Consider the following 20,540-nt stretch of genomic DNA (forward strand, 5'->3'; position numbering starts at 1 on the left):
CAACCCCATCTGTACAGTGATCCCACCGGTCCCTCCATCCTCAGACACGAGTTCTGTCCTGCATTCGGGACTTTGTGAAGCACAAATACGTTGTCCACACCGTCCACAGCAGGTCCTTGCCCCACGCTGTTCGATTTTACACTTACACTTACTCTGTGTGTATTGAATTAATGATCGTATGTACTTTGTTTCTTGTTACCCCAGAGGCTCCATGCACCCAAAGAGCTTATTCGTCTTCTTCGCTGTTGTGGCAGAGCTTGGTACACAGTAGTTCTTTAATGAACCCTTTGTGAATGATGTTTGTGGTCATTCCTCAAGGCCTACCCTAAAGTCCTCTTACTTTTTTCAAAGCAAAGAATTCCTAGGCCATCTTGTCAACCACGGACACAGGCTGCCGGCCAGATGCGGTGGCTAAATAAAGGAAAGACAATGTGTCTGGTCATTTATGTAAAATATTGTAGCTGGCACTTAAAAGAAGTGGAAACTAGCTTTCTGACCTCTGCAGTAATCAGCTTACACCGTGAAGCAGGAGATTTGAATCCCCTTATCTACTTCCAGATGAGAATATTATGTCTCATTTATAGTTACAGCCTTCTGGACTGAAATATCATATTTTATGAGTAATAGCATCTGTAAGTAAGATAAAAGACATCACAAAAGAAAATGAAAGCATTTAAAATACAACAATTACTGAAATAAAATCATCTTTAGGACATTCTTCTGACAAGTTCTCTTAGGTTTTATTAATTTTTTCTCAGAATATCACCATGAATCTTTTTTACGAGTGTTTGGATCCCGTGTGCACAATCTCTGCATTTATTCACTTGAGGCTCAGGCAGAGTGGAGTGTAGGACCTCAGCGATTTCCTGCTTTTCTCTGCATTGACATCTTGAAAAAGGAAATGGTAAAAGTAGATTATCAAACAGTTTAAGAAAACTATTCATCTACGCGTTGTTAAAGTAGAATAATGAGACATAGCAAACACAAAATTACAAGATTGTCAAATTTCGAATGATGATGTATATGCAACTTCAGTAATTCTAATATTTACAATATTTCCTTGTTTGTTTTCAGATATTTAAATCCCTTCCACTCTTTATGCATTCATTTCAATTCTATTCCAGAACTGCTTACTATTACCTATGAAATAATCAGTTTATTCTCTGTTTAGAATGTTTCTTACTGAGCTCTTTTATTTAAATGCTAATTAATTGTTTCCTTTAACCATCTTACAGAGTTTCCCTATTCTATTATCAACACACCTGCAATGTCAAGTAAAAGATAAGGTTTATGAGCCATGCAAACTATGATGAAACATTTTGAACTGTCTATGGCATCGTGAAAGGAAAGTAATGGCAGTGTCTGGCTTTTATAATGGAATACTGTTGTACTAAGGCCAGTAAGTCATTTTAAACATTGGAAGCATAAAGTAATTTTATCCTGATAAGTGAGCGATTTAGCAAATTGTTTTAAGAAGAAATAGGATTTATGGTTCACTCTGCCTATGTGTATATGTGAACATTACATTTTTTTTCAAACTTTCCAAAAAGTTACTGTGAATAATTCACAGAAAGTAATAGAAGCATTGAAATTTATCCCAAATTTCCAAATAGTCACTATGACTAATTTCCTGAAATTAATAGAAATCTTCATGGAGATTGTAGTAAGAGTAGGCGATGTTAGTTGTTGGTTTAAATTTGAATGTATTCAACAGCTAAGCCATTTATTTACTAAGCAGCCATGTCTTATTACGTAGGCAAAGACTATGTTAATGATGAAAACAAATCACTGGTAAGAAACAAAAAAAGCCTTTAATGTCTCTTTTAGTTTTTTCTGTGTAATCCCAAACCACTTAAATTTATTGTCATGGAAACTACAATTTGACACAACCAGATTTCAAGGCCCTTGTTTATTTTATTCACCTTTGTAATAGAAAATTCTTACTTGCCTTACATATCATGTCCACTCTTAATTTAATTTAATACATAATAAATATGTATTAAATAAACAAATTAATTATTCAAGGTAGAGGAGAGTGGCTTCCAAGGTCTGTTTTGTTTATGTTTTGGGGGGGCTGATGGACTAATCCCCGGCAGGGGCATCTGGGGCAGCCTTCCTGGCTCCTGTGCTGGGCTCCTGACTCTGACGGTGTGAAGATCCAAGTTCAGGAGCTTCGATACAGCTTCCTAATTCCAAAGAGTTCGCTATCCCGTGACTCCTAATGTGCTATTGGAATTTCTTAATGCCATGTATTTCAGAACCAAAACAAGTTTGCCTTTCTCAATCAATAATTAAGAATTGACAGTTTACTTTCATTCTTATTGTAGAAGTATATGACCAAAACTAAAATTGGCACCTTTAAGTATTTACATTTATATATTTAATTTTATCATATATATGTGTGTATTTACATATGTATGCATATGTATGTATGCATGTGTATTTTCTCAATATGCACTTATATTTATCTACCTGTCTCCCTCTATCTATCTGTCTATCTATCTATCTATCTATCTATCTATCTATCTAATCTCCTTTGTGAAGAAGGGCTCCTATAGTAGGTGAGTTGCCGCAGGCCAGCTCTGAACCCTAGCTGTTGAACCCTTTCTTCAAACTCTTACTTGAAAGTTCAATATAGAAAAAAGATAAAAGAGGAGTTGTTTTAACTGAAGTAGTTGAAAGCCACTGGTGAACAAAAAAGATCTTTCATTGGAGCAGAAGGAATTAGGAAGGAGTTCTAGACTAGCTCTGACATTAATTGCCTGTGCAATGTTGGGGAAATCCATCAACCTCCATGGCCTCAGTGCTAACATCTATAAAACAAAAGGATTGTGCAAGATGTTTTCTTAAGCCTAAAATAAACACTAAACACTAAAACACTTTAAACACTAAAAATCCTTTGATTGTAATAGAAATAAATCAGTCACTCAGATTTTTTTCTATAACTATTTTTCTTGCAACTTGAGTGTTAAGGTCTGTTGTATGCATTGAATTGTAGCCTCAAAAAGATACTTTGAAGTCCTAAACCCTCAGTAACTCAGAATGTGATCTTATTTGGAAGTCAGGTTATTACAGATGTAATTATTTAAGATGAGGTCATAGAGGTGTATGGTAAGCCTCTAATCCAATCTGAGCAGTATCCTTATAAGAAGAGAAAAGAGACAAAGAGGCAGGGACAGATTAAGAGAACTCCAAGGGACAATGGAGGTAGAGATTGGAGTGTTGCATCTGTGAACCAAGAAACACCAAGGATTACTAGCAAAAACCAGCAAACAGGAAGAGGCAAAGACCAGATTCTCCCTTAGAGGGCCCAGAAGGAGCTAACCATGCCGACATCTTGAATTCAGACTTCTGGCTTCCATTCTGTGAGACAATAAATTTCTGTTGTTCTGAAGCACCAAGAGGTGATACTTTGGTTTTAGCAGCTCTAGAAAACTAATATAAAAATCAGGAAATGAATATAATACTTTGTATACAAATTTCATTTTTAGTTTTTCATGTTAGATATAGGGCTGGTTAAACAAGCATTTACAAAGCATGATCCATTTTCCATTATTTTTCTTTAAATCACATTTGATTTTAATTTGTTATACATGGATTGCATTATGAATCTAAATTCCAGAAATCAAAACAATCTTCTGAAAAGATATTAGTTGGTGAGTATTTTTTTTTAGGAAATGTATCTGCTTTGAAATCAAACACAGCTGCTGAAATAGTCTTATTTTCTCCAGCCTTTAGTTTTTGGAGGCAGGAAATGAAGTGGTTAAGGATCTGCCTTAAGATACTATCAGTGTTTAAATCCTGATTCTGCTACTGTATGGGATTTGGACAGGTTAGTTCTCTCTGCCTCAGTTCTCCAACTATCATGTGGAACAAGTAAATGCAGTGATCTTTTATGGTTATTGGGTTGACAAAGAGAATTAAGATGTATGAAGATCTCACAGGGTGGTTGGCACACAGCAAGTTATTAATACATTTTAGCTGTTATGCTCTTCCTTCCTAGTGCTTCTAACTCAGTGCCACAGATTGATTACCTGGAGCAACTTTGACAGGACCACTCACTTGCTAGAAAACATTACGTGGTCCCCCATTATATAGTATATGGAAATGTTAAACACCTTCTAAATGTTGGCTTCATCTAACTTTCTGCCTTTTCCCCCCTTATCGCTATCTGTTGGAGTTGCACCCTCACTGAAATGTAGCTCATTTTCTGTCCCCAAGTGGTAAGTCTTCCAGCTCACCCACATCAGACTTATTCTTTCTCCCTCTGCCATATTCCCATTACCCAAGGTAAAGGTCTCTTACACAGCTTGCTTAGGAGTTATTTATGCATGCTCTGTCTCATTTGATAGATGATGACTTCCAGAAGGGCAGGGTTTGTACCTTTCAATTTTGTATCCCCATGGTTCCTAGCAGGAATTTTTTTATACTTAGTAGATACTCAATAAATGGTTGTTAAACTTGGTTGAACCCACGTTTTGTTTTTCTTTTTTTGGCAGATGCCCTGAGAAAAACATAAAATAAATGGATTACTTTTCTTCTTTTCATTGCAATATATATGCCCTGGGCTAGTGGGTATTTGCAAGCCTAGTTTAGAACCTAGGGAAGTCATCAATCTAGGAAAGGAGAGGGAATGCATTTTAAATCACAAGAGCAATCTAGCCTTATGCAAGGCCTTCTAGCAAAGCAATTATCAATGGCTCAATAACCCAGGTGCTAGAGTTTTTGTGAACAAAAGTCTGAGGTTGAGAGACAATGAGTGATCTTAACTTTTATATTTCATAGGTATGCAATTCAATGAAACATGTACAGATGGAAAGCTCAGATCTGAGAATCATATGTGGGTATCATAATGCAAATAATTGGCTTTCTTTCTAAAGAACATCTGTTGAAACATCTGAGAGCAGTTGTTTATACTGATGCCAAAATGTTGAAAAATATAATAATTCTCCAATGAGGTTAGAAATATCCGGGGGAAGAAAAATAGTCTTTATGTAGTTCTGTTTTTATTAAATCCTGTTGTTGTTTCTCTAATATGGCACATAGGAGATGCTCAATAATATTTGTTGAATGAATGTTGATTGAATAGCAGACTCATTAAACAGTTGTTGAATGAATCCTTTTTTTTTAGACTTAAAAGATAACATTTTCAGAAAATGGTATGCTCTAATTTTACCATGCCATATACCATTTTTATTTGGCATAAATTTAAGTAATGCTACTTTTGTTCTGAATATTACAGAATGTAATTAGCATGTATATCTATAAGAATATATTACTAAAGAAAATATATGAATAAAGCTAGTATATGGTAACGATATTTTAACATCTTAACATGATACTTTTACGTATTATTATAAGACACTTAAAATTTGATTATGGGCTTATATAATCATGTTTGTTTGAACAAATAAAAGAAAAAACACTGCATAGAAGTACCTATCATTTGGTACCTCTAAGAAGAATTGAACTTGGGATTTAAGAGCACCAAAATACTCTTTGGATGGAGACTGCAGAAGATGAAGACATTTATTCCTCCAATCCCATTCCAGAATTTCCAGCAGTTCTCTGTGTGTGAGTGAGGCATCTAGGCTCCCCAAAGGCTGCCCAAATTCCACTCTGCCAAGTTTCAGTACAGAAAGAACATGTTAAATAATAAATGTGAGTTTGAGTGTAACTAATAAAATTGGAATGTTAAAGAGCAGCATGCTTTTGAAAAGCAGCCTCCTTGTGAGGATGCCCCCCGTGCAAGTCCACAGGAAATAATTCTGAAGGGAGTGATATTAATTAGTAATATAATTTATCTTCTGGAAGCCCTTTCCTTTGATAGTGCCGTGGCACAGTTCATAAGCCTCCAGATAAGTGCTCAAAGAAAATGGTTCAAACCACAAATTCAGTTTTGTTTTCCATCCTTGAACAGATAAAAGAGTCAAATTTACTTCAGTATATCTACATTTTACACATGCATCACATGATGGGGGATTATGAAGATATAAAAATGTATTTATGAAGAGTTTTCAATGAAATGGTAAACTGCTTAAGATGTAATCAAAGGAAAACAGAGTCGAAGCCAAAATTAAATTCAAGGTGATCTCAGATTTCTTGGTTTCGGCTTTATGTCTGCCATACACTAGGTATGCCACCTTGGCAAGATACTTAACTCTTCTGTGTCTCAGTTTTCTCAACTATTAATATGAAGTATTAGTAAAGGTAGATGGGTAATGAAGGTAATAGTAAAATTCATTGTGTTTAAAATAGTGCCCAGCAAACACTCAATAAATAGTACTAATGGTAATTATTATTATTACTTACAATATTTTCAGGATGGATAATTCTTTTCTGCATCATTACACTTTTCCATTGGATTCTTTTATAATAATGTTTAAGAATTAAGTTATAATCGTACATGGCATGGTGGACATTGAGGTGGAAATCTGAAATAGATTAAAACTTGAAACCAAATCTACTACAGCAGTAATGAAATATTAATTAAGTCTCTTATACAAATGATGTGACAGATGATGTTACCCGCCTTCAATTCTAATACAATCTAACTAAAAATTAGTTTTTTAAGTTTAGCCAATGTCAATTCTACATTCAGAAATAAAGTCAAATGTTTATTATAATCTTACAATTTTGACCTACTAAAACTAAAAACACTTTATTTTTTAATTTAAAAACCCCATGCAAAAGTCCCAAAGGTGCCTTTCATGTTTAAGCTTTAATTAGCAACCACTTTGGTCTCTGACACATATTGTGCAGATATTGAAGTGTTAATATTACTAAAGCTTGATTACAAAAGGCAATGATTAATTTTAAAGCAGACTAAAAAGATATGCCCTGATTACAAAGGAATGATTAAGGCCGAATGTCAGACATTGCACATTTATAGCAGTCTTTGCCACAGTCAAAGGATAAGACATTGCAGTTTATATTTAGAATCGTGAGTACTTAGTTTTTTATGATACTGGGTGTTTGTGCCTTGGAGATAGATCACCCAAGCCCAAGAGAGGTCTCAACACCTTTGGGGCCGTATGAGCAAGGCAAAACATTTGAACGCAGAATGGGCCCAACGAGACGCCGTAGTTTCAGGCCCCGACAAGGTGAGGCCAAGCCTAGTCGCTGAGTGCAGGCCGCAGGAAATGTCTCCAGGCCGTGGTAGTGTTGAGAAGGTCACATTTGGCTGAGGGAGGGAGCATTATGTGGACGTTCCTGAAAAGAAAGGAGGGGACAGAGAGGAAAAGGCCGCCACAGAGGGCTGCGGCCCAGGCAGGCTCCAAAGCCTCGGCTCTCGGGGCCTCCATTTTTATTTGCCACCAGCACAGAAAAGAAACCCCGAGAGGGGCGGCGGCCTCGAATGAGGGTGTCTGCGTGCAGCCAGGGAATGAAAGCAGAGTTGCTGTTCCCGGGCAGAGCGAGGGGGAAAAACGGTCGTCAGTCGTTAGTGAACAGGGGAACAAAGGCCCGGAGCCGGGCTGGCGGCCCGCTTCTCTGTGTGGAGCCTCGGCCGGTCCCGGAAGAACCGCCCTGGAGCAGGGCTCCTTCCGGTTGTGCTTTCCAGGACCCGCGGCCGGATGTGGAGGGGCGCAGGAGGCGTCCGTGGCAGCCCGGGCCTGACATGAGTCTAGACTCCTTGTTTCAGCACATCATCTTCTCGGAGCATCAGGCGGAGGAGAGTCGCCGCTTGATCCGAGAAGGTGGGTGCTTCTGTCTCCTGCTGGGGCCTCTGACTCCTCGAGGTGGGGGCTGGGGCCCCAGGCAGCCCCGCAGGCCTGGTCCGAGCCGGGGGTGTCCGCTGTCCACGTGAGCGGACTTGGGGGCTTCAGACAGATGGAGGTGTTTACGGATTGCATTTGTGTTACAGTAAGGTCGGAAATTAACAGATGTCGCCAAGAAATTAAGAAAGCAACGGAGATGCTGAATGAAGAGAAAATCAAGTTGGAATCAAAGGTATATTGACGGGTAGAACTTGCTTATTGTCACTTGAAAAAAAAAATCTGTCTTGACTTGGCTTTTTGAGGATATTTTGCTCTGTAACTAGTTGCCTTCAAGTAGGAAGCACATTCCCAGGCTGGTGAGTGTGGTTCCGCGTTGCTGGCTAGTATTTCAAGCGCTGAGTCCTAATATGATCTAGTCCTAAAGAAACCAGTTTAAAAGTAATGAATGGATTGTCCCATTTGGAGGATGGTTAACTTTTTAAAAGAGCCCGATGTCACAGGGAAAAAAAAATCGTTCAAAAAGTAGTTGGTGCAGTGTATACATTTTGCATAATAAATAATTTAAGAAGTGTGCTGTGTTGATGTAACAATTGAGTATTAACTTTGGAACCAGCCCTCTGCGTTTTGTTGTTCAGTTCTCTGCCACGTGTTGGGCATTTCTTTCATCCAAAAGTGTAGTATTTTCACTAGCATTTCTCGGTTTTCTTCCTCCTTTGGAAAGTTCTGTTGTTTTCAGTAGAAGCAAGGACATCTGATCGCTTCTTGAAGGAGGATTTTGAAGGGTGGGTAGAATTTTGGAAAGGCAGAAACAAGTAATAAGAGTAAAGCATTTGGGGGCAGAGAGAAGATATGAACAAAAAGGAATCATGCCCAGGGCATATTGGGAGAGAAATCTAGTCAAAGCAGAGCTGATATCTGGGACTAGGAGGAAACTATTCCAGGCTTTTGATCAGGGAGTGGTGTGATAAAAGTGGTTTTAGGAGGATTTCTCTGAGCTCTGGGAGGAAGGGAGCTAAGAGCATCATCCAAATATGCCCCAGTGAAGGCCCGCTATGAGAGACAGGCATTCAAAAATATTTATTCGACACCTAGAGATAAACTAAACAAGCTGTATGCAATGGGAAATCTTTTTGAGGAAGTCTGTTTGCTTAAAAAGTGTCTATTTTAACTTACCAGTGTGAGGGATTTCTAGGTGTCTTTGTCAACAAAGTAATCCTAGATCCCTTCTCTACCTGGTGACCTGTGAAGCCCGCCCTTGGACAGCTTAGAACATTTTTTTATTATAGCATTCGTGGTACCATGTTATAATTAGATAACAGTATACCCTTGTGTTTGTATCCCTCACTGTTTTGGGAACAACACATCTGGCTTTTTTTCCTTACCCATCTTTTGTTCCCACAACTTGTATCTAATTCCCAGCACATAGTTTGCTTTGGTGTGTGAATGAATTGATAAGTAGTAGCAGTAAGACAAAAGGGCGAGTGCTGTGGAATTTCGAACAACATGTTATTGAGTGAGATCCTAGGTCCTGCTTTGCCTGTGAGTAGCGGATAAAGTAGCTATTGATGACCATTTTGTAAACTGGTGCAGAGTACTAAGAATGTCATGATGTAGCTTTCTTTTTCTTAAAAAAAAATAATGTAACTTTCAAGATTGTTAACTGGAGCTAAGAAAAGTAATAGGCAAAACATACAATTAGATAATGCCTCGCTAACACATTGAGCACTTACTGTATGCTGGGCACTGTTCTAAATGCTTTACCCGTATTAACTCCTTCCTTATCCCTGCCGGGAATCCTGTGATGAGGCACCATAACGAATCCCCCTCTATGGGTGAGGAAACACAGAGGTTAAATGGCTTGTCCATGATATATAATTAAAGCAATTAAGTTACCATAATGAAAGTGACAGTTGAGTAATGATAGCAAATTTTGTTAAACAAGATTTCTTGAGGCACCTGGTGGCTCAGTCTGTTTTAAGCGTCCGATTTCGGCTCAGGTCATGATCTCTCGGTGAGCTCGAGCCCAGTTTCTAGCTCTGTGCTGATAGCTCAGAGCTTGGAGCCTGCTTTGGATTCTGTGTCTCCCTCTCCCTCTGCCCCACTCGCTCACTCGCTCTCTCTCAAAAATAAACAAACATTAAAAAATTTTTTTGATATGAAAAATAAAAGAAACAGATTTCTTGAGTTCATCTTAAATATTTTTCTTCATGAAATCCACGTATAATAATGGAACTGAAGCCTGCATTAAGTTCAGGGCAATTTTTAAAAGGTCACTTACGTAAGTTTTTATACAAAATGTATTTTTCCTGGTTTGGTGAAGATATTGACCTGACAGATAACAAATGTTAAAAAAAATTGCTCTTTGTGTATCTTCTTTGAAAAAAAAAATAGGCTTACTTTTTGTACTATTTTTTTTCCGCAACCTCTTTTGTCTAAATAGAAATGCAGTTTGTTGATAAACACACATTCATAAAAAAATGTTGACACAAATATTTATACTTGAGAAAGGACAGAGCAAATCCTTAACATTGTTTAGAAACATCAGCTGAAATTACTAATTAATATTGGCTCTTAAATGTGCATTGTCTTTTAATCCGCTCATACACGTGGGTAATAGTACAATTGTATCTTACTAATAAAATTAACGTATGAGGTTTGCAGTTCATACAATACTAATTTGTAATTGAAATAATTTGATTTATAATACAGTCAGAGTGGTGTGTGTGTGGATGTGTATGGATAAAGATTTTAAAAGTGGAACCACAATTATGATGTAAATGACTAATGGGAAGAACTGAAGAAGTAATCATAAATTGAATTCTTGTATCTTTTATTCTCAGAGTTAATTATATGTCTGCCAATAACAATGAAGATATATTTACTTGCATATTTGACTTGGCATTTATTGACCAATTTATCAAGTGGCAGCGGCATAGGGAGAAACTAGAACACAATTTGAATAGGCCAGTGCTTGAGCTATTTGTATGGTGATACATTCAGAAAATATTTGGGGCATTTATTTTGGAGGTTGCTTGTGGTCAAAAAATGTATTTAGGAAGTACGGTACTTATTTTTTTTTTCCTGTTCTGTAAAACCCAGGTAGCATGTAATTAGAACTTGAATGATAGCATTTGCCTTTCAGGGCTCGGTGAGCCCTTTAAAACACATGGTTGCAGAAGTCTCAGATTATCCTGTATGAGTACGTTGTGAATTGGAGAGCTACAGGACGGCTGGTTAGGTTTGGCAACACGGAAACAGAAAGATAGACGCACACCCTGGATTCGCATGAAGGCTTACCAATAAACCTAAAGCTTCTGATAGTCAAGGGAAGGTTTATGGTATTGATGACAGAGAAATCAAAATAAAGGACTCACAGGACGTTTGTAGTTTTTTCCTTACCATTTCAAAGGTATTTTGTTTGTTTTAAATATAGTATATAGTTAAAACGTGGGCATTTAATCTTTAAAAACACACTACATAAAACCTCACATAATGCCACACTGCCTCAAGAGAAGATCAATGGAGGAAAGTCTGAGGATATTTTAATTTTTCTTCTCCCAGTTTTAACTTACTGTATAAACAATATAAGTCATAAAATAATGTTACACAAATTTTTTAAAGAAAATTATATTGAAATAAACAAATAGCTTAAGGTGGTTTCTTTTACTTTTCTTTAAAATGAGCATATTCTTTTTTCTTAAGTTGATAAAATGTATTTAGGAAGTACAGTACTTATTTTTTTTTTCCTGTTCTGTAAAACCCAGGTAGCATGTAATTAGAACTTGAATGATAGGGCCCCAGTTAGGGACCCTCCCAAAACAGCAGGTAAAGTCACGTCTGTTAGTACTAGGTTACCTAATTTGGAGAAGAACAAAATCACAAATTGTTCTGTATAATATTGAAAGGGAGTTTTGTTACCAAGGTTTTCCATTTTGGTTTTTTTATGTTTTTTAAAATTTATTATTGAGTGGGGGGGGGGCATAGAGAGAGGGAGACAGAGAGTCTGAAGCAGGCTCCAGGCTCTGAGCTGTTAGCACAGAGCACGATGTGGGGCTTGAACCCACGAATCGTGAGATTATGACCTGAGCGGAAGTTGGCCACTTAATCGATTGAGCTACCCAGGCACCACGAGATTTTCCATTTTGTAAAAGTTGAATCAAAGAAAAATTTATATCCTTCTTAAATTTAATTTTATTGTTGATTGAAACTTACTTAAAAACATAAATAAAAGAACAGCATTATTTCTTCCCTCTAATCAACATTGTTTAAAAAGGAGTACATGCGAATTATTCAATCTCAATTTTAGAAAGTAACATGGAAATTCTGGTTATCACAATTTAACATATTCCTATAGTTTCATTAATCGTGGCCAAGACACTTTTGGGCGTAGTGACATTTAGTTGCCATCTCTCTGGCTTCATCACATGAAAGATCTTTAAGCAAAATCCTTCCTATCCTGAACGTGTACAGCTGATTTTTCTAAAATTGCAGTATAAAACGTTAGGTATGTTCTCTTTTACATTCACCTTGGTCATGTGTACAGTTACATAGCCAGTCAATGTATTTCTGAGTCTGGAGTCTGTTCTATGGAGTATTTTTCTTTCACACTGAAGAACTTCAGAGAGGTTTGGTGGATGTTTTCTTCACTCCCCATTGCTACTTCCAGAATATTTCTCCACCCTCTTATGGTGGCTCACACTGTGTTCTACCGTATTTTCCCCTCTTCTCTTTTCTGTTACCTTACTCACTCGTTCTTTAGAATTTGGTACCTGGTCCCAGGCTTCCACTCTGTGCCACCTCTTGCCATCATTATGAATGTCCTTGTCTATATGGACTATTCAGCTACCATGCTGGCCTGTTGGTTCTTTGGTTGCCACGTTTTCAGTGACTTTGTTTCTGTCCCACCTCAGCCACCTAGTTCCATAATCGTATTCTGACCTTTACCACCACCTAAAAACCACTTCACTTTCAAAACCAATAAAATATTTCACTTTTTTTTCCCCATGGTATTTGTTCTTCAATTTCTTCTGGACCTTGAATCCATTTCTGTCCTTCTCCACTTGTACTTTCTGTGTATTCATTTCCCTCTTTTTTCTTAGATTTCATGGTTGGTCACTCCAGTCTTCCTTCTGATTCCTCTCTCCTTTTTTCTCACCCTCACCCCCACCCCTTGCAAGACTCCCAACTCCAAGTGAACCAATTCCCTGCTGCCGCATCAGCACGTGGGCAGCTCCAGGGAAGCTCGGGTCCAGTATTCCTGGATGTTAGCCTCGGCTTCAGCTGAGACCTCCACACTGCCTGGAAATGGTTTTTGTTTCTTTCTCATCCTCTCCGGTGACTACTTAAACCTTACTATTTTTATATGTTTTATTCTTTCTTCTTAACGATTTAACGCTTAGGCAATAACTTTGCCTTTTGTTTGAGAAAAAATAGAAATCATCCAACAGAAAATATTTTTATTTTCCCACCTACAGTTCTCCAAACCTGCCTATGTGAAGGCCTGTTTTCTCCCCTTTTCTTCCTGTTATGAAGGCATGCCCTTCCTTCTGTCAAAGGACAATTCTTCTATCTTCAGACCCTGTCATCTGCTGTTTCATCATTATTGTTACCATTGTCATTGTCATCATCATCATCATCATCATGTTATGCATATTCTTGGAAGGGCTCTACAGAGAGAGGTTAAAGATAGACTAGAGAGGGGCCCCTGAGTGGTTCAGTCAGTTAAGCATCCTACTCTTGATTTTGGCTCAGACTGTGATCTCATGGTTCATGGGTTTCAGCTTGTATAGCCTGCTTGGGATTCTTTCTCTCCCCCTCTCTCTCTCTGTCCCTCCCCTGCTCATGTTCATTCTCTCTCTCTCTCCCTCCCTCTCTCTCTCATGAGTAAACTTAAAAAAGACTAGAGAGAAAAGATAATCACTAGCTAAAAGTCTCTGAGGAGGTGGAAGGAAGATGGCGTCCAGAGCATAAGGTAACAGTTAGCCTTAGACAAAAGGTGGGATGCCTCCTCTGTTGTAAAAACTAAAAATAAAAGGGGACACTGAGCACACTTACTGTATGTCATGCCTTGTGCTAAGCATTTACAAACACTGTCTCGGTTCTCACAAGAATTCTGCGAGGTTGGTGGGATTGTTCTACCCTTCGTCATTTCAGAAAGTGAAGACTCAGAAATGAAGTAACTAGATGAGGTCACATAAGTGGTAAGTAATAGAGAGAAGATCTGAATCTGCGTGAGGTTAACCAGAGAGGCCTTGCCTCTAGCAGTGGAGTACAAAGAAAGGAATCAGGACAGGATGCGGATGTAGAAGAGTTTGGAGACAGAGAAAACTAAAGGCGTGATTTATTAAAAGCCTCCTTGCTTTGGTATTTCAGCAATATTGATGAGCATCTGTCGTATATGTCTAATGAAATTATTAATAACAATGTTTCATTTCTCTGCTCCTCTGCTTTTCCAGTTGGGTGGCCTTATGCAAGGAAGGTAATATCGTGAGTTGGCAAAGGCTTCCCGGTAATCATATGGGCTCCTCATTAGTAGAGATCCATTTCAGTCACGTGGCAAGATAGGATGAATAATATACAGCCTTTGCCCTTGAAGGTTTAGAGTCAAGTCAGAAGGATCACCTCTTCCTTAGAGGGCTCTATCAGTTTAGGAGCTCTTGGTTGCAAACAACAGAAATCCAATTCAAAACAGCTTCAACAATTTTGAGAAACTACTTCTTACATATTTGAAAATCAAATATTGGATTCAGCAGTTATGTCCATGTCCGTTGGAATTGCATCAGCTTGCCTATAACAAAGATCTAACCATTTGGCGCTACCAAATAAGGGGCTAGTTTTTCCATGTAATGGGATGTCTGGCAGTAGGAAGCCCAGGGCAATTTATTAAGGTGCTCAAGGAAATCCTGAAAGGTTTAAGGACTAAAACATTCCTTCTATAGCACCATCCCTAGCCTGTGGCTTTCATCCTTCTAGTCAGAGAACTGCTCCATCCCCAGGCATCATATCTGAATTCCAGCTGGAAGAGGAGGAGAGTGTGAAAATCAAACAGCTTCTCCTCATGTGGCTTTATTACTGTTTGGTGGAAGGGAAGTAAGGACTTAGTCCTGCATCGCAAGGATTAGGTGGTCACATGGTCAGCCTTGGAAACTGGAGCCTGGGAATGTAAATACCTTTAACTGGATGCATTCCTGCTCTGAGTAAAATTGTAATTTTGTTAATAAAGAAGAATGGTAGAATGCTGGTTGTCCTTATGTTCCCCTAAAAGTAACAGCTCCTAGAGTCTCACGCTTTCTCATTTTGAATCGGGGTGGGGAGGGGGAGAGAAGGAAGTTTGCAGAAGCTTCCTATGAAAAGCAAGGAGATTATCCTCATCAGATACCTTCTTTCATCTCATTTCTACAGATTGTGACAAGTGACTGCCCTGACTCAATAATTGTGGTCAAGAGTAGAAAATCCTCCCAAATTCAGTGGACACTTTAGGGATGGCACAGTTTTCTGAGAAGTAATGCTTAATCAAGGAAAGGAAGAATGTGTTTTGAGGCACATGCAGTTTCTACAACAAATATTTCAGTGGTTAAGGCCAGAGGGCCATGTAGAGAGTTCCTGTAGTTGGTTGAAATATGTAAGGCTAATTGATTATGTTTGGCATTTAATCTTGGCCTTATTTGTCATACATGAAAGAATATAATTCCAGGTTTTCCTCTGTAAGTTATCCCTCTGTCCTATAAGACTTGTTTTATGTTGGGGTCCTTAAAAAGCCCTTATGTTATTAACATGCGCTCAAAATTCCTTTATTTTGGACAAGAACTCAATGATGGCTTGAGATGCTTGAAGAAAATCACTTGATTGAATTTATTTAAAAAAAAAAAGTAGACAAAGACATTAAACATGTATTATTCCAGGGAGTACGACCTCAGAATTCCAAGTACGAAATGTCATTGTGAAAAGGCCACTTAATAATGACCCTCCCAAATTCCCAAATCTCTAAAACATAATACTGTGATAAGAAAGCAACCTATTGACGTACCTAAGTATGATGCCATTTAAAACCACACAAAACAATAATAGATCTTGTGAGGGATTATGAATATATAGTGAAAGTATAATGACATGCGTGGAATGATCAGCAGCAACATCAAGATAGTGATTATCTCTGATGGGGCCAGAGGGTAAATGTAATCAGGGAAGGGTACACAGGGCATTTTAGCTGTACACATAATGTTTACTTTCTTAAGCTGGGGGTGGGGACATGGCTGTTATATTACTTTTAAAAATAAAGATACATTTTAAAAGTTACAAAGCAGTATTTTTAAACCTGTTCAAAAAGTTGTGCAATCGTGGCTAATTACAGAACATTTTCATCAACCCCCCAAAGAAATCCTATACCTTTGGAATTCCTCCCCGAAGCCCCTCAAACCCCACAGCCCTAGGTCACCACTGGATATTGCATGTAAGTAGAATTATATGATAGGTGGTCTTTGCTGACTGGCTTCTTTCACTTAGCATGAGTTCAAGGTCCGTCCATATGGTAGCATGTATTGCTACTTTGTTGCTTTTTTGAATAATATGCCCTTGTCTGGATAGACGGAGGACATTTGTTTATCCATTCCTCAGATGTGGCTAAAACATTGGGTTGTTTACACTTTAAGCTGTTATGAATATTATCACTATGAGTATTTGTCTACAAGTTTTTACATGAACACACATTTTTAGTTCTCCTTAGTATTCCATCCAGGAGTGGAATTTCTGGGTCATATGGTTAAGTAAAGGTTTAACTTTTTGAGGAAATGCCACACTATTTCCATAGCAGCACCATTTTACTTTCCCACCAGCAGTATCCAATCAGGGTTCCAATTTCTCCATATCCTCATCAACACTTGCTACTTCCTGGTTTTTTATTTGCTTTGTTTATGTTTTAAAGCCATCTCGGTGTGGAATGGTATCTGGTTTATACTTTGGTTTTGGTTTATATTTTAAGTTCCTTAATGACATTAATGCTGAACATCTTTTCAGGTGCTTATTGGCCATTTGGCATATCTGTTCTTAAGATGAGCTGCTTGATTAATTGTCATTTGCATGGTTCCAGTTCTTTTAAGGGGTAGGGGCTGGTCTCTGAGAGGCAGCGATCTCTCTTCGTATTGATAGAACTGGAATGATTACACTTATAAATTAACTGAAAAATATTACGTATAGCATTTATTGAACTCCATTTTCTCAACTTTGTTCTTACAATCTTAAAATCCAAAGAATATTTCATGGTAATAGCAGTTTAGAGCGAACTCTGTAACAGTATGCCAGATAGCCTTTCTATTTGCAAGTGCTTATAAATCACAGAAGTTGCCCACTTCCTGGCTTGGATTCACAGGTGGAAAATCTACTGCACTGTTTTCTAATTGTAAAATCTACCACCAGTGTGCCTCTGTTTCTTTCTTTTCTTTCTTTATTGTTTTTTTTAAAGAGCTACTCTAAGTAAATTGTTTAGCTTGAAATGTTAGAAAGGTTCTTAATGGGGGAAATAAAAGCTTCCTTTTCAGGAACTGAGAGAATGGTTCTCTTATTAAAAAATAGTAAGTGTGTGGCTCAGTGTGCAAAAAGCATGAGATTAAGTTTAGTTTGCTAACCTTCTTATACAGCATAAAAGAATGCTTTTTCAGTAGTTTATCTTTTAATTTGTGATTTTTTAGAAAATCAGTTAACTGTACTCCTCATTTCTAAATATCTCCAATCACACATTGGATACTTATTCATTCAATAAACATTTATTAAGCAACTTCTAAATCACACCATGAATAATTGGAAATAAAGTACAAAATGACTCACTACCTTAATTTGAGAGTTGACATCAAACAGCTCCAAGTATATAAACTTAACTGTAAGCTTAAATTAAAAAAAAATTTTTTTTAACTTTTATTCATTTTTGAGAGAAAGAGGGAAAGACACGGGCATGAGTGGGGGAGGATGAGAGAGAGAAGGAAACACAGAATCTGAAGCAGGCTCCAGGCTTGAGCTGTCAGCAAGCACAGAGCCCAACATGGGGCTTGAACCCCCAAACCATGAGATCATGACCTGAGCTGAAGTAGGATGCTTAACCGAGTGAGCCACCAGGTGTCCCAAAACTTAAAATTCTTGATGTTTTCCTTTCTAAAAAAAAGTTTGTAGTTACTTTTCCTTTTTTTTCCTATGAGCTTCTATAAAGCAAAACTTTTCTATTTGTCATGAGTAATTATCTAAAACATGAAAATGGGTGAGGTCACTGGATGTCCTTTGAGTATGGCACTGGGCATTTTCTAGTAGCCTACCTGCCGGGAGATAATCTATATATATATATATTTTTACTATTCTTTGACTTCAGGGATTCTGCACTTGCTGTCTCCCCTTCCTGAAAGGAGTCCCCTCAGCTACACTCAATTCTTTTGGGCCTCTTTCAGTATTCCACTGGAACATGAGACTTTCCATAAGGACGGTCCCATGCAAATCTTGATTTTTGGTTACCTTAGGGTACAGTTGCCACTTTAGAGCTATGATTTTCAAAACGTGATCTATGGCCAAAGGCATCCCCGAGACTCCTTCAGGAGGTCTTGTGAGTCAAACTGTTTTCTTAACAATGCAAAGCCATTATTTGCCATTTTCATCATGCTTGTGTGCACATTGACACAAATAAAGGCAATGATGAGTAAAAGAGTTGGTGCCTGAGCACAAATCAAGGCATTGGCACAAACTGTGCTAGCTGTCATTGTATTCTTCATTGTCATAAACTCACAGTAAAAACAAAACCCACCAGTTTCACTATGTGCCATGGTTGTTTTGAAGTTGACCATTGTGTGTATGAGTTTTTAATACTGTGTGTGATGAATTGCAATATGAAATAGCTCTTTGTTTCTGGAACACCATTTTTACTTGAATAACTGACACGCTGTAGTTATTTAAACTTGAATACTTGGCAAAAATTTTTCAAAAATGAAGTGACCCTGACATTTCGAGACCAACAACTGATAGTGGTAGTAGTCATAGTGCTTTGCCAATGATACTACTCAGCCTTCCAAACCAAAATTAGAGTCTTGGAAGACTCGGGTCTGTCCCTCTAAGCTCGACAGTTTCCCAGTACTTAAAAGATTTTTCTGATGAGTTTGGTGATGATATTAATGACTGTTAATTTTTAGTTTCATATTATGAAGTGTATCCACATCTGGAGCATTTGAATAGTTCAGTGAAGCAGTATTTTCCAGATGACCAACACATAATGTTACAAAACCATGCACGGATAAAAGAGCCTCTCAAAGCACAAGAGAGACCAACAAATTATATTGTAACGGAAGAGGAAAACTTCTTTGACATAGTTTCAGAGTCCACACAGCCTTTACGGACTGTCTGCCGCTAGTTTAGTTTGGGCGCAGGATTAGGAAGACCCATAATCATTTGGAAAGGGTATTAAAATAGACTGTGCGAGGCCAGGTTTTCGACATACACTTCAACCAAAAAAACATAGCAACAGATGGAATAAACAGGCAGATGTGAGAATCCAGATGTCTTCCATTTTGCCGGACATTAAAGAGATGGCAAAAAACGTAAATGCAACTCTTCTTACTGTTTTTTCGGAAATACTTTTTTTTTCATAAATATATATTAAGAATGCAATGGGTTTACTATTGTTTTTCTTAATAAATGTTTCTTAACATTACTCAGTTTTAATATTTGATACAGAAAATTTTGATAGGTGTAGCCTACAAAAACAAACAAAAATGTTTTCAGTAATTTTTTAATACTATAAAATCTTAAAGATAAGAAAAGTCATGAGACAAAACGTTTGGTAATGGCTGATGTCACGGACCCCCCCCCCCCCGACCTCCAGTATATAAAATAGCGTCACCCCATCCCATCTCTCTCAATTATTATCCTTTGTTTTGTAACACTATTGCCTCTTGACATATCGATCTGTGTATTATTTGTTTCCCCACAATGGAATGTAAGCTCCACAGGAATACAAATTTATCTAGTTTGTTTGCTACTTTTATTCCCACAGGAATACAAATTTATCTAGTTTGTTTGCTACTTTTATTCCCAGTATAGAACAGTGCCTGAATTGTAGTGGGTGTTAAATATATTGAGTAAATTAATTTAAAACTTTTCTCATAGGCATGCCTGGGTGGCTCAGTCAGTTGAGCATCCAATTCTTGATTTCACCTCAGGTCATGATCCCAGGGTTGTGGGATCAAGGGCTGCATCGGGTGTGGAGTCTGCTTAAGATCCTCTCTCTCTCTCTCTCTCTCTCTCTCTCTCTCTCTCTCTCTCTCTCTCTCTCTCTCTCCCTCTCTCCCCCTCTCCCCCTCTCTCCCCCTCTCTCCCTCTCTCTCCCTCTCTCTCCCTCTCTGCCCTTCTCCCCAGCTCGTGCACTCTCTCTCTCAAAAATAAAAAATGAAACTTTTCTCATAGATTTCTGTTTTCTGTTCTCGTCTGTGAATTCTGCTTGTTTCATTTCATGACTTTCTTACGTAATGGTGTATTTTCCTAAGAACTTAAAAGTTTTCTGTTGCGAACTTACCTTTAGCAGGGCGTATCATTCCTAGGAGTGCCACATATTCCCTTCATAAGAAAGATCTCCTTATGAAGCAGTTTCATGACCTTACATATTTCACCTATTCAGGACCAGTTTTTACGTTAATTTCCGAGCTAAGGATTTCTGCACTACATGAATAAGAGAGGTATGAACCTCGTGTCCACGAAGAGTTGAAGCTTGGGGTTGGAGCTTCTCAGGGGTGACTCCTTCCACTCGTGGCAAAATGGTAGCAGCTCATTTATATGTGCTTCTCTAAGCCAGTGAAGGGA

General features: G+C 38.0%; 1 protein-coding gene and 1 long non-coding RNA gene across 2 annotated transcripts in view; one reads left to right on the plus strand and one right to left on the minus strand.

Annotated features, from left to right (window-relative positions):
* Positions 1-721: 721 nt before the first annotated feature.
* LOC115273715 lies at positions 722-7,286 on the minus strand. Its single transcript, XR_003900915.1, has 3 exons — positions 7,023-7,286; positions 6,313-6,434; positions 722-888 (listed from the first exon to the last, which is right to left on the minus strand). It is a non-coding gene; the product is annotated as an uncharacterized LOC115273715 (long non-coding RNA).
* Positions 7,287-7,357: 71 nt separating this feature from the next.
* The window catches only part of CCDC172 (coiled-coil domain containing 172), a 57,241-nt gene continuing 44,058 nt past the window's right edge, over positions 7,358-20,540 (plus strand). Inside the window, exons 1-2 of the mRNA XM_029920437.1 lie at positions 7,358-7,697; positions 7,865-7,950. Coding sequence (XP_029776297.1) covers positions 7,358-7,697; positions 7,865-7,950 — 426 coding nt within the window. The remainder of the gene's footprint in view (positions 7,698-7,864; positions 7,951-20,540) is intronic.

The sequence above is a fragment of the Suricata suricatta genome, chromosome 2 (assembly GCF_006229205.1).
Source record: "Suricata suricatta isolate VVHF042 chromosome 2, meerkat_22Aug2017_6uvM2_HiC, whole genome shotgun sequence".
Classification (NCBI taxonomy): Eukaryota; Metazoa; Chordata; class Mammalia; order Carnivora; family Herpestidae; genus Suricata; species Suricata suricatta.